Genomic DNA, 13,970 nt, shown 5'->3' with positions numbered 1-13,970 from the left:
GTACCTTTTTCTTTATTCTACCTACTCCTCCTCCCCACTGATAACCTTCCATGTAATTTCCTTTCTGTGATTCCTTCTTGTTCTAATTGTTTGTTTAGTTTGTTTTGTTTTTGTATTCTTCTTACATTTGGTTGTTGATAGTTGTGAGTTTGTAGTTATTTTACTTTTCATATGTTTGATCATCCTCTTTTTCCTCTTTGTGAGTTCTCTCCACCCCAGGTGCCTGGCTCTACCCCTCCTACTGGTCTAGATGAATGTTTCTTCTTTAACTCCTTGGTTGTGAGACTTCCATACAATTTTATTTTCTGGCAGTTCTGTTTTTGTCTGTGTATGTGTGTGTGTGTGTGTGCATGCGCACGTGTGTGTGTGTTTAAATGTGCTGTTTTCCTTCTTTTGGTTCTGTGAGGAGGCAAAATGTATCTACCTATGCCTCCATCTTGGCCAGAAGTCTTATTTATCCTTCTTTTAAAATTAAATTGATTGGCATAACATTGGTTAATAACATATCATTCATGTGTACCATTCTATAATACATCATTCATATACTGCATTGTGTGCTCATCACCCAGGGTCTAGTCTCCTTATCATCATATTTTGACCCCTTTTACCTTCTCCATCTTGCACACAGCTGCCTTCCCCTCTGGTAATCACCATACTCTTGTCTATGTCTTTGAGTTTTTTGGTTTGTTCCTCTGTTGTTTTCTATTTCATATCCCACATATGAATGAAATTATATGGTTCTTGTCCTTTTCCATTTAACATTTCACTCAGCATGATAGTCTCAAGATCCATCTATGTTGTCTCACATGGCAGCATTTTATTCTTTTTATGACTGAGTAGTATAATCCAGTAAGTATATGTACCACATCTCCTTTATCCAATCATCTATGGAAGGACACAGGTTGTTCTCATGTCTTGGCCAACTTGAATAGTGCTGCAGTGAACATAGGGGTGCATAAATCTTTATGAATAAGTGTTTTCAAATTCATCCTTCTTTTTATACATAATCTTTTTGTATCCTCAGATGATTACATGTCTTTGACATTCTCTTCACACCCAAGTAATATTATTGAGTGAATAAATGTCATTCTATTAGCACTGGAAATGGTATCTCTTCTTGCCTTATGGGGGAGAAAGAAGCTTTGAGCCAGCCAGGAAATGAGAGGGAGAATCAATTTTGTGTGGTTGAAGATAAAAGCTGAGGTTTCAGATTTTGAGGGAATTGAGCTTGAATCTTGATTCTACCACTTGGAAACTGTGTGGACTAGGCAAATTATTTTTACTTAGTTTATCTATCAATATTCTCTTACATAGATGGAGCTAATAGCTTCTCTTTTTTGGTAGATATTTAAAGAACTTTATTATTCACAGTGACTATGAAATAGCTATTCATAGCTCCATTTTACAGGCATAGAGGGGTAAGTAACTTGCTCAAATTTCAGAGTGTAGGGTCATAATTGAACTGAGGCCAAAGTGAAGCCCGAATGGGCTTAATCATATTGCTTTTCTAAAAACAGAAGATGTACACAGAACTCAGGGTTCTGTGCCTGTGTGAACCTGACTAGTCATTTGCAAATCATCTATAGGAATGTCACCTATTACTAGTACTCTGAGACAAAGATTATTTAAACTAAAATTCTCCTTAGGTGAATGCTTTTCCAGTGATTTTGTAAATTTTCTTTTCCATTCTGTCATACTCCTGATTCCTATACTTGATTTTCATTTCACTGCCAGAGGATATTCATTTTTTAAAAAAAATATTTAATTATTTTTCAAGTACTGTTTTCTGTCTATTACTCCCATCCCCCCATGCTCCCCCTTCCCTCCCATTTCCACCCTTCTCAGTTGTTGTCCATGTTTCCTTTATATATATTCCTCTAAATCCCTTCCCTATTTTTCTTGAAATTCCCTCCCCTCTTCCCTCTGGTCACTGTCAGCCTGTTCTCTATTTCAGTGTCTTTGGTTATATTTTGCTTGCTTGTTTGTTTTGTTGTTTAGCTTCCTGTTAAAGGTGAAATTATATGGTATTTGTCCTTCAACACCTGGCTTATTTCACTCAACTTAATGCTTTCCAGTTCCATCCATGTTGTTGCAAAAGGTAGGAGCTCCTTCTTTCTTTTTGCTGTGTGGAATTCCATTGTGTACATGTAACATAGTTTTTTGATCCATTCATTTACTGATGGGCACCTAGGTTGCTTCCAACTCTTGACTATTTTAAATTGTGCTGCTAGGAACATTGGGGTGCATATGTTCTTTGGGATTGGTGTTTTAGGGTTCTTAGGATACAATCCTAGCAGTGGAATTGCTGGGTCAAAAGGCAAGTCCAATTTTAGTTTTCTGAGAAAATTCTATACTGATTTCCATAATGGTTGTACCAGTCTGCAATCCCACCAACAGTGGACCAGAGTCCCCTTTTCCCCACACCCTCCAGAGACACATGAAGAGATGCTCAATATCGCTTGCTATCAGAGAGATGCAAATTAAAACCACACAGATATTCATTTTTATTCATAGTAGTTTGCCTTTTCATTAATCCAAGTAGTACTTATTGACAAGTGGCAGACATAGCTTCTATTTCATACTATAATGTGAAGGTTAAATAAACTTTGGAAAGTATTCTTGAGAGTAAACTCTCAATATATGTTGACTACTCTTTTAAATTGTTTGGTAAATGTTCTTTGAAATTTAAACACTCAAGGATACGACAATGTATGGGTCTTTTATTTGTTAATAATTAAGAACAGAATTCAGAGGACTAGTTAGATTTTCAAATACAAAACTCTGTTGTAGTACAGTTTGAATCAGATTCGTGTATTTTTCTTTGGTTGCTTTGGGGTTGCTCATGATATTACATTCCTAAATATAAAGCACATGTCCTGAAAACAATGTTTTCCACATTCCCTAAATATTATTCACACGAACCTGACAAATGATAATTTATTATTATCAAATTCTAGTGTATATTCAAATTTCTTCACTGAAAAATACCTTTTTCAGTTGTTTTGTCAAAATAGGAATTTCATCCGGGACTTTGCATTGTGTCTGGTTGTTATGAATCCTGCTGCAGACCCTTCATCTCTAGCAACTCAGTGTTGCACAACAGTGACTGATTGGAGAGATTGCCCTACTCTCCTATTTCTCTAAGCTGTGTTCACTCACAGCAGCATCAGCACAACCTGGAGTTTGTTGAAATGCAGATTCCAAGTCCCGCTTCAGACACACTGAATGCAAGTCTGCATTGATTTGTGTGCCCCACGGTGGCTTATATGCATGTTAAAATTTAGGAGGCATGGTGGTAGAGTATCCCATCTTTATCTACTTTTTTTTTCTTGATGGAGCTAGTTTGCTCCTCGAGATCCTATTTTCCTATAAATGGAAGTTATTGCTAGCAGTTTGATCACACTGAAGTGAAACACTTTTTGGTAAACTACATCATATTGTACCCTGTGCCATGACTGATAGATAGAAATATTAATTCCTTGATTCGTAAAATGAGAGACTGATCCCTACATTGTAAACTCACATTTTCCTTCCTGTGAGACTGGGAAGGAATCTGTGTGGTGTGTTTGGCATCATATAAATATGTGGTTCTCCACCAGCATTCACCTAATGACTTTAACACCATTTGATATCTTTTTATCTCTTCCTGAATCAAGGCTTTAATGGGGCTTTAAAGTGTTCCTCCTATAGATCTTAAAATCTTCTCAAGAGCTTTTCCCCTAGGTATTTTGCCTTTTTTGGCTGCCATTGGACAGGGTGGGGCAATAGTAGGTTGACAGTTGTTCATATGGAAATCAATATAATAATTAATAAATAATAATACAAGAATAAACTCTGCTTTATGAACTCTGAACTCTAAACCTGCTTTTGCTCCAACCCTATGAATGTGTTCTTCTCTTTCATCACAACTTCCAAGTGGATGTTGTTTGTATATATGAATGACTGATTTGTGCTATTGATTCTAAAAGTTATGAGTCTTACTGTTTATAGCTGATTTTCTCCAATATTATTTTCATCTTTTTAAAAATAGTTATCAGACATTAAAATTAATGTTATACCTGCTTTATCAAGTGACTTTGGAAGTTTTCCTTCTCCTTCTGTACTCTGAATAGAGAAAGAGATTCTCTAGCTTTTTTTAAATTATTTTTGTTGATTTTGCTATTACTTTTGCCCCATCTTTTTTCCTTTTTGCCCCCCACCCTACCTAGCACCCCCCAGAGCCTGAGGCCATTCCCACAATATTGTTCCTTTCCATTGGTCATGCATATAAATTTCTTGGCTACTCTATTTCCTATACTGTACTTTACATCCCCCAGCTATTCTTTAACTATTTATTGGTACTTTTAAAAAAAGATATTACTGATTGATTTTTAGAGAGGGGAAGGGAAAGGGAAAGAGAAGGAGAGAAATATTAATGCATTGTCTCTTGAGAACTACCTACTGGGGACATTTTCTGCAACCCAGGCAAGTTCCCTGACTGGCAATTTCATAGTCCAGTGCTCAATTCACTGAGTCACACTAGCCAGAGCTACTTATTTGTACTTCATAGTCCCCTCACTTCTTCACCCATTCCAAAACACCTTTTAAAAGTTTGATGGGAGGTCCTGTGAACTCAGTGATGCTGGTCCTTCTTCAGGGAGAACTTTTTGACAGGGATGTTAGACTGTGCTCTGGAGGTCAGTTATTTTTCACCTCCCCTGAAGGAGGATGCTACACTCCCATTCTTTGCTATGTCAGTGCTTCCTATGGTAGGCCAAAGTTCTGTGTCCCTCTGCTGTCTGTCTGGGCATGTAACTTGTTTTACCTATGCAGCTGAGTAGGTAGACGTGATATGTACCAGTAAATCCTTAGAGCAAATCCTTTAAGAAGCATGATTTGCTCTCTATCTCCTTTCTCCTTTTCTATAAGAATGGCATATCCCAAGAAGGGCCACTTTAATCACAGCAGAATGCAGCTTGAAATTGCTTTGTAATATAAGTGAAGAAATAAATCTTTTTTGTAATCTATTGAGCTGAGGACAGTTTCTACCACACTATAACCAAAAGAGAAATGATTAATATGATATTTTTTGTGGAATGTGGTTGGCTTAGACTTTCTGTTTCACCATCAAAATGGCCTCTATATCAATGATTCTGTCTCTGTTCTTCTTTTTTTTTAAAGATTTTATTTATTTATCTTAGAGGGGAAGGGAAGGAGAGAGAGAGAGATCAATGTATGGTTGCCTCTCGTGTGTCCCCTGCAGGGACCCGGGCACTGGCCTGCAACCCAGGCATGTGCCCTGACTAGAAATTGAACCGCGGTCATGTGTTTCACAGGCCCTTGCTCAATCCACTGAGTTACACCAGCCAGGGCCTGTCTCTGTTCTTCTTGTTTGCTTAGGTTGTTTTTATATTCAATTATTCATAGATTTGTATTTTTACCATCTTATTGTTCATAGTTTTGATCTTCTTTTTCTTAATAAGTCCCTTCAACATTTCATGTAACAATGGTTTTGTGATAATGAACTCCTTTAGTTTATTTGTGTCTGGCAAGCTCTTCATCTGTCCTTCCATTCTAAATGATAGCTTTGCTGGGTAGAGCAATCTTGGCTATAGGTCTCTGTTTAGAATGACTTTGAATACATCTTGCCAATCCCTTCTGCCTGCAAAATTTCTTTTGAGAAATCAGCAGAATGTCTTATGGGAATTCCCCTGTAGGTAACTAACTTTTTCTCTTACTGATTTTATTTTTAAACCCTTTCAGGTGCCAACCACCCTATTGAGTACTTCTTTAACTTCCATATATAATGTATTTCTATGTATTTATTATTTATTTTAAATAAAATTAAAATTCTGGAAAAAGAGCTAAACAAAATAGAGATAAGCAATCTTCCATAAGCAAAGTTAAAAACACTGATTATGAGAATACTCCAGGAACTTGTTGTGGACCTCGACAGCATAAAAAAGATCCAGTTGGAAATGAAGGATACACTAATTGAAATAAAGGACAATTTATGGAGAAACAACAGTGGAGTGCATGAAGAGATTCTTCCAAATCATTGCCCTGCTTCCAGCACTCCTTGGTTTTGTCCATGTGTCTTTTATAGTTTTTCCTGAGAACCCTTCCCGCCCCCCTGAATTATCTGACCCCACCTCCCCCCTCTGGTTGTCATATTGCTGTTAATTTGAATGTCTCTGGTTATATTTTGCTTACTTATTTGTTTTGTTGATTATTTTCCAGTAAAAGGTGAGATCATACGGTATTTGTCCCTCACTGCCTAGTTTATTTCACTTAGTATAATGCTTTCCAGTTCCATCCATGCTGTTGAAAAGTGTAGGAGCTCCTTCTTTCTTTCTGCTGCATAGTGTTCCATTGTGTAAATGTACCATATTTTTTGATCCATCATTTACTGATGGGCACTTGGGTTGCTTCCAGATTTGGCTATTGTGTTCCTATGAACACTGGGGTGTACAAATTATTTTGGATTGGTATTTCAGGATGCTTAGGTTATAGTCATAGCAGTGGATTTGCCAGGTCAAAAGGCAGTTCCATTTTTATTTTTCTCAGGAATTTCCATACCTCTTTCCACAGTGGCTGCACCTTTTCCTTTAACCTTTGTCATTTTACTTATGCTGTGTCTTGGAGTGGGCCTGTTTGCATCCATCTTGTTGGGGACTCTGTGCTTTCTGGACTTCCATGTTTATTCCCTTCACCAAATTAGGGAAGTTTCCTTTCACTGTTTTTTCAAATAGATTTCCAATTTCTCACTTTTTCTCTTCTCTTTCTGGCACTCCATGATGTAAATGTTGGACCCCTTGAAGTTATGACAGAGGCTGCTTATATTATCTGCATTTTTTAAATTCCTTTTTCTTCTTGTTGTTCTGATTGATTATTTTCTGCGTTCCTATGTTCCAAATCATTGCTTTGGTTCTCAGCTTCATGCACTCCACTGTTGTTTCTCCATAAATTGTCCTTTATTTCAATTAGTGTATCCTTCAATTCCGACTGGATCTTTTTTATGCTGTCGAGGTCCACAATAACTTCCTGGAGTATTCTCATAATCAGTGTTTTGAACTTTGCTTATGGAAGATTGCTTATCTCTATTTTGTTTAGCTCTTTTTCCGAAATTTTTTTTCTTTTTTAAAATTTATTTATTCTTAGAGGGGAAGGGAAGGACAAAGGGAGAGAGAAATATCAATGTATGGTTGCTTCTCATGGATCCCTGCTGGGAACTGGCCTGCAACCCAGGCATGTGCCCTGACTGGGTATCGAACTGCGATTATTTGGTCCAAAGGCCCGGGCTCAATCCACTGAGCTACACCAGCCAGCACTTTTTCTGGAATTTTTATGTGTCTATTTATTCAGGCCATGCGTCTTTTTCTTCTCATTTTGGCAGCCTCCCCATGTTGGTTTCTATGTACTAGGTAGAGCTGCTTTGACTTCATGTCTTGGTAGAGTGGCTTCATGTAGTAGGTGTCCTGTAAGGTCCAGTAGTACAGCATCCCCTATGACCCAAGCTGAGTGCTTGAGGTGTGCCCTTCGTGTGGGCTGAGTACACCCACTCTTGTAGTTAAACCTTGGTTTCCATTGACAGGTGAATGGGAGGGATTTTCCCAGGCCAATCACTGCAAGGATTGGCTGTGGCCACTGACCATGAAACTCTGCTCTTCATAGACGATCAGCTGTGGTGGTGCTCTGATATGATCTATAGCTGTCTGCTGGGTGTATTGGCCTTAGGGTTTCCAAGGTGGTGCAGACCAGGGTCAGCCCCCAACTGTTTTTGACCCAGGGCAACCTTACCTGAGCTATAGGGAAATCTGAGATGGCTGCTGCTTGTGCTGGGCCTGGGGCTCCTGAGGCCAGCTGTTGTTTCTTTGATAGCATTTAGGAAGTTGTGAAGCATGAGCCAATACCAGCCACTCATATGGAAATATAGCTTGGGTGGACCAATGAATTGGGTTTGGCAGAGTCTCTGGGGATCTCCAAGGTAGGTAAACAGTGTTAGCCACGTTGATGGAGACTCAGATGTGGCACCAGCTTTCCAGCTGTGTGGAAGGACAGTTTAGGAACAGGACAATTGCCTCTACTTGCCTTGATGCCAGATACTTCAGTTTCTCCCAGTATACCACTGGTACCCTTCAAGTTGCTGCCCTGGTGTTGGAGCTCTGAGAGAGTGAGTCTGAGTAGGTGAATTCATGTGTGGTTTCTTTAAGAGGAATTCTTGGGGGTCCAGAAGTTTCTTCCACAAACTCAATCATTACTTGTTTTTCATCTAGAAGTTGCGGGGACTTATTTTCTTGGCACTGGAACCCTAAGCTGGGGGGCTTGATCTGGAGCTGGGACTCCTTCCTCCCAAGATGTCCTTCCATAATTTTTATCCACCACACGTGAATGAGGGACCAGCCTGTTCTGTGTCTGTGCGCCTCCCTACTAGTTTGAATGGATGTGATTTCTTTAATTCTGTAGCTGTCAGGTTTCCATTCAACTTGATTTCTGACCATTCTCAGTGATGGTTGTTCTATATTTTAGTTATAATTTTGATTCAGTTCTGTGAACAGGTGAGCCATGCCTGCCTACGCAGTCATCTTGACTGGATGTCCTATAGGATTTTAACATAGGCAGTTATGTTTATCTCATTAGATTAAAATTTCTCTGGGATTAAGGCTTATCATTGTTTTATTTACCTAGCATTACACCAGGTCCAGATTTGGTACTTAATATCTGTTGAGTGAATGAATAAATCAAACTTCTTGATTCTCCTGAGAATACAGATGAAGAAACTACAACTAAAGGAATGTATGAAAGGAAAAAATTATAAAGAAGGAAATCAAGAAATCTAAGTTAATTTTTCATAAATTATGTCTCTTGTACTATTTAGTATATTGTATTTAGTAGTTTTCAATAAAAATGTACAGTGCAAATAGGATGTGATCAACATAAATACATTAAAGTAATTCTTTTCTCTAGAGTTCAGAGAATGACACATTCATTAATAGCATAGAGTGAAATATGTTTAGAAAGTTTTAATGGGTCTCCCTCCATCTCTCTTTCTCTGACTTCAAGCATATGGCAGGAGGGAACCAGACAGCCATCTTTGAGTTTCTCCTCTGGGGACTCTCAGAGCAGCCAGAGCAGCAGCACATCCTCTTTCTGCTCTTCCTGTGGATGTATGTGCTCACTGTGGCTGGGAACCTGCTTGTTGTCCTGGCCATTGGCACTGACACACGTCTCCACACACCCATGTACTTCTTCCTTGCTATCCTTTCCTGTGCAGACATTCTTTTCACTTCCACCACTGTGCCCAAGGCCCTGGTGAACATTCAGTCCAAGAGCAGATCTATTTCCTATGCAGGATGCCTGGCTCAGCTCTACTTCTTCTTGACATTTGGGGATATGGACATCTTTCTTCTGGCTACAATGGCATATGACCGCTACATAGCCATCTGCCACCCTCTCCACTACATGATGATCATGAACCGCCAGCGCTGCATCCTCCTGGTTACTGTCTGCTGGACCCTTACGAGTCTTGTTGCCATGACCCACACATTCCTCATATTCCGGCTCTCCTTCTGCTCTAAGAAGGTTGTTCCTGACTTCTTCTGTGATCTGGGACCCCTGATGAAGGTGTCCTGCTCAGACACTCAAGTCAATCAGCTTGTGCTTTTTTTCTTGGGGGGAGCAGTCATTTTAATGCCCTTTATGCTCATCCTGGTTTCTTACATCCACATCTTTTTAGCCATCCTGAGGGTCCCCTCTGCCAAGGGAAGGTACAAGGCCTTCTCTACATGTGGGTCCCACCTTGTTGTCGTTGCCCTGTTCTTTGGGACGGTGATCAGGGCTTATCTGTGCTCCTCATCCTCATCCTCCAACTCAGTACAAGAGGACACAGCTGCTGCTGTCATGTACACAGTGGTGACTCCCCTCCTGAACCCCTTCATTTATAGCCTTCGGAACAAGGACATGAAAGGAGCCTTGGGAAGACTTCTCAGGGGCAAAGTCTCCTTCTTATGGAGCTAGTAATGTTTGCAGAGAGACTGCAGGTGTTCTCTGTTCTGTCCAATGAGAAACTTCACAGAAGGTTATACCTAATGTGTTTTGTTTTTCAATCCAAGAGTTGCCTCATCACCACTCTCCTCCCAGCTTCCCCACTAGAATTTGATAATGTTGAGGAAAATTAAGATTTCACATTGTGCTTTAAAGTTAATCTGTTAAGAGTTGCTTATTTACTCATTGATTTCATATAATATAACTTCAGAAGAATGAATGGCTTTTGCAGTCTTCTTAATTTAAAAAGTCTGTGCAGCCTTTTAAGTTAGTTCATCAAAACTTGATTCTGGAAGGTAGATTAATTATAGAAATATGACAAGTGAAGTCAATATTGGGTTTTGATGAGTTTATAATATTAAGTGAACTACTATATTTCTTCCTACAAAAATAGGAAATTACACAAAAACTTATTGCCTCAAGGTTGTGAGTTAAAAGACTTTATAATCATTGAAATAAAGCATAGTTACAATTTTGTTCTTTCTTTGTGCATGTGATTAGAACACTTATGATCTACCCTCTAGAAAATTTCAAGTGTATAGGAGTTTTTGTTCTCAGTAGTCACACTACAGTACATTCAATCTTCAGAAATTTTTGTTGTTGTTGTTCAAGTACACTTGTCTTCATTTCCACCCCCTACTCTCCCCTACCCTAGCAATTCCCACATTCCACTCTCAATCCTACCCCTCTTTGGCTTTCTGCATGTGTCTTTTATACATGCTCCTTGACAGCCATTTCCCCCTTTTCCCCCATTATCTCTTCCTACCTCCCCTCTGGTTACTGTCAGTTTGTTTTTTAGTCATCTTGCAGGACTAAATTTTGTACCCTTTGACCAATATATGCCCTATCTCTTAAATTGCTAAAAAAAAAAGCTAACAGATAATGCTGATATTGGTAGTCTAAAGCGCACACTTCAAAGGAAAGCTACAAAGTAAGTAAAGGACCTATAATTAGAAAATTATAAGACATTGAAGAAAGAATTTGAAGAGGGTACAAAAAATGAAAGCATACATTGTATTCATAGACAGGAAGAATGAGCATCATTAAAAACTTCATACTACCCAGCGCAATCCATAGATGCAATGCAATCCTTATCTATAGCATTCTTCACAGAGCTAAAACAGCAATTCAAAAACTTATATCAAAGCATAAAAAAAACCAAATAGGCACAGAAATCTTGAGAAAGAAGAACAAAGTTGGAGGAATCGCATTACCTGATATCAAAATATTCTTCTACAAGGCCATAGTAATCAAAACAGCATGATACTGGCATAAGAACAGGCATATAGATCAATGAATCAAAATAGAGAGCTCAGAAATAAACTGATACCTATACAGTGACCTAATATTTGACAAAAGAGGAATGATATACAATGGGGTAAAGACAGTCTATTTAAAAAACGGTGTTGAACTCTGGCTGGTGTGGCTCAGTGGACTGAGTGCCAACCCATGAACCAAAGGGTCGCCAGTTTGATTGTTAGTCAGGGCACATGCCTGGGTTTGCGGGCCATATCCTTGGTCGGGGGTGGCTGTACAAGAAGCAAACACACATTGATATTTCTCTCCCTCACTTTTTCCTTTCCCTCCCTGCTGCGGTCCGGCCACAGCAGGGTCTAGGGGTCCCTCGAGGTGAGGATAGGCATCAGCGATGGGTAACAGGCAATTACAGAGCTCAAAGGCAGGTGAAGCACTGTTCCGTTTATTGCAAGTACAAGCAGGTTTTTTATATTTTCATTTCTGGTAATGATCAACATTTACAGGTGCATAGTATAATCAGTTAAACAGAAAAAAATCAATATAAAGGTAATTAGGAAAAATACGAAAGTTCCCATAGTTTCAATTATATTAAACAAAAGTTATTTTGACCATAGATACATATCCCTATTCAAGGTAAAGGAGGGACTGTTATTCTAACAACTTTAAACATTCAGGGGCTATTTCATTAGAGGGGATTTGCCTGGGGACTTACTTAAAGAGGCTGCCTTGGGTATTCCAGGCCCCCTACTAGCTGATATCATCATATCCTACAGGTGCTTAATCAGATCAGGAAAGGAGGTGTTATTTTGGGGAAAGGCCAAGGTGATATTTTTCTCAGCCTGACTTAGTTGCTGTTCAGCTCTGAGAATGGTCATCATTTCTAGGAGATTCCAAATTATCAGAAAAGGAGAGATTAGAACACCAAGAGACAGCAAGATTAAGATCAACACCACATATTCATTCATGCCACGTCTGCCAAGCCGGAACAGGCTTCTTTGAAGTCGTCCTCCCCATGCTCGGACTTTGTCAGACAGAATGGGTGGTGCTGGGACTGGATGTGGCACCTCCCCCCTCTCTAAAAATAAATAAATAAAATCTTTAAAAATATGTAAAAAATGGTGTTGGGATAATTGGACAGATACATGCCAAAAATGAAACTAGACCATCTTCTTACACCATATACCACAATAAACTCAAAATGGGTTCAGGATGTGAATGTAAGAGGTGAAACCATAAAACTCCTAGAAGAAAACATAAACAGTAAACACTTTCACCTTTCTCTTAGCAATATTTTTTCTGCTATATCTCCTCAGGCAAGGGAAACAAAAAATATAAACGAATGAAACTACATCAAACTAAAACATTTTTGCATAGCAAAAGAAACCATCAATACAATGGAAAGTCAACCTGATGAATGGGAGAAAATATTCACTATTAATACATATGATAAAGAATTAACATGCAACATTTATAAGGAAACTCATAAAATTCAACACCAATTGAACACAAACAATTCAATTAAAACTTGAAATGAAGACCAAAATAGAGATTTCTCCAAAGAGGACATAAAAATGGCCAATAGACACATGGAAAGATGTTCAACATCACTAATCATCAGAGAAATGCAAATGAAAACTGCAGTGAGATATCACCTCACAGCTACCAGAATGTCTATCAACAATTAATCAACAAACGAGTGTTGGTGAGGATGTGGAGAAAGGGGAACCCTGATGCACTGTTGGTGGGAATGCAGATAGGTGCAACAACCATGGAAAGCAGTATGGAGATACCTCAAAAAACTAAAAATGAAACTGTCTTATGACCCGGAAATCTCACTTCTTGGAATATATCCAAAGAAATCTAAAACACTAATTTGAAAGACTATATGCACCCCTACATTCATTGTACTTTTACTGACAATAGCCAAGGTTTGGAAACAGTCCAAGTGCCCACCAGTAGATGAGTGCTTAGTAAAGCAGTGGCACATTTACACAATGGAATACTACTCAGTCATAAAAAAGAAGGAATTCTTACCATTTGTTACAGCATGGATGGACCTGGGGAACATAACCAGGCAGAGAAAGACAAATATCATATGATTTCACTCATATATGAAATCCAATGAACAAAATTAACTAACAAAACGCACATGAACACACACAAACATAACGCTGTCAGAGGGGAGGTTGCTGTAGAACTGGCTGATACGGTAAAGGGATCAAGCAAAACAACAACAACAGCAACATTATAGACACAGACAACAGCATGATGATTATCATAGGGGAGGGTGGGAGGAGGTAGATGGGGGTATAGAGGGAATAAATGATGATGGAAGGAGACTTAATTTGGGACGGTGAACACAAAATAGAGTACACAAATGTGTTATAGAACTGTATGCCTGAAACCTATATAGTTTTATTAACCAATGTTATAACAAGAAATTAGGTAAGAAAGTTTAAGAAAAGTATAAATATAAAGGCCGTTGCCTTCTTTTGAACTTATTTGACAATCTTCAAGAATTTTTTAAAGAAAGAGCGAAGTAATTTTCTTCTTCAATTTATTTTGGACGCTAATGAAAATCCCCTCCAGGTAACAAATATGAGGTGATCCAAGGTCCAGAAGTTGTCACTCATGACACAGATGAGTAAACTTTTGTGTCCAAACTTCTGTGTCCACCTCTGTACAGTCCT

General features: G+C 38.7%; 1 protein-coding gene across 1 annotated transcript; it reads left to right on the top strand.

The window, feature by feature from the left end:
* The first annotated feature begins 9,045 nt into the window (after positions 1–9,045).
* Positions 9,046–9,996, top strand: LOC118984691 (olfactory receptor 1P1-like). The gene has a single exon (XM_037042794.1). It carries the CDS (start codon positions 9,046–9,048, stop codon positions 9,994–9,996), a length of 951 nt encoding a protein of 316 aa, XP_036898689.1.
* Positions 9,997–13,970: the final 3,974 nt, after the last annotated feature.

Source organism: Sturnira hondurensis, unplaced genomic scaffold (genome assembly GCF_014824575.4).
Source record: "Sturnira hondurensis isolate 20B ecotype Veracruz unplaced genomic scaffold, ASM1482457v3 Scaffold0003789, whole genome shotgun sequence".
Lineage (NCBI taxonomy): Eukaryota > Metazoa > Chordata > Mammalia > Chiroptera > Phyllostomidae > Sturnira > Sturnira hondurensis.
Note: the sequence above shows the minus strand (reverse complement) of the source record. Positions and strands in the feature narration are given on the sequence as shown.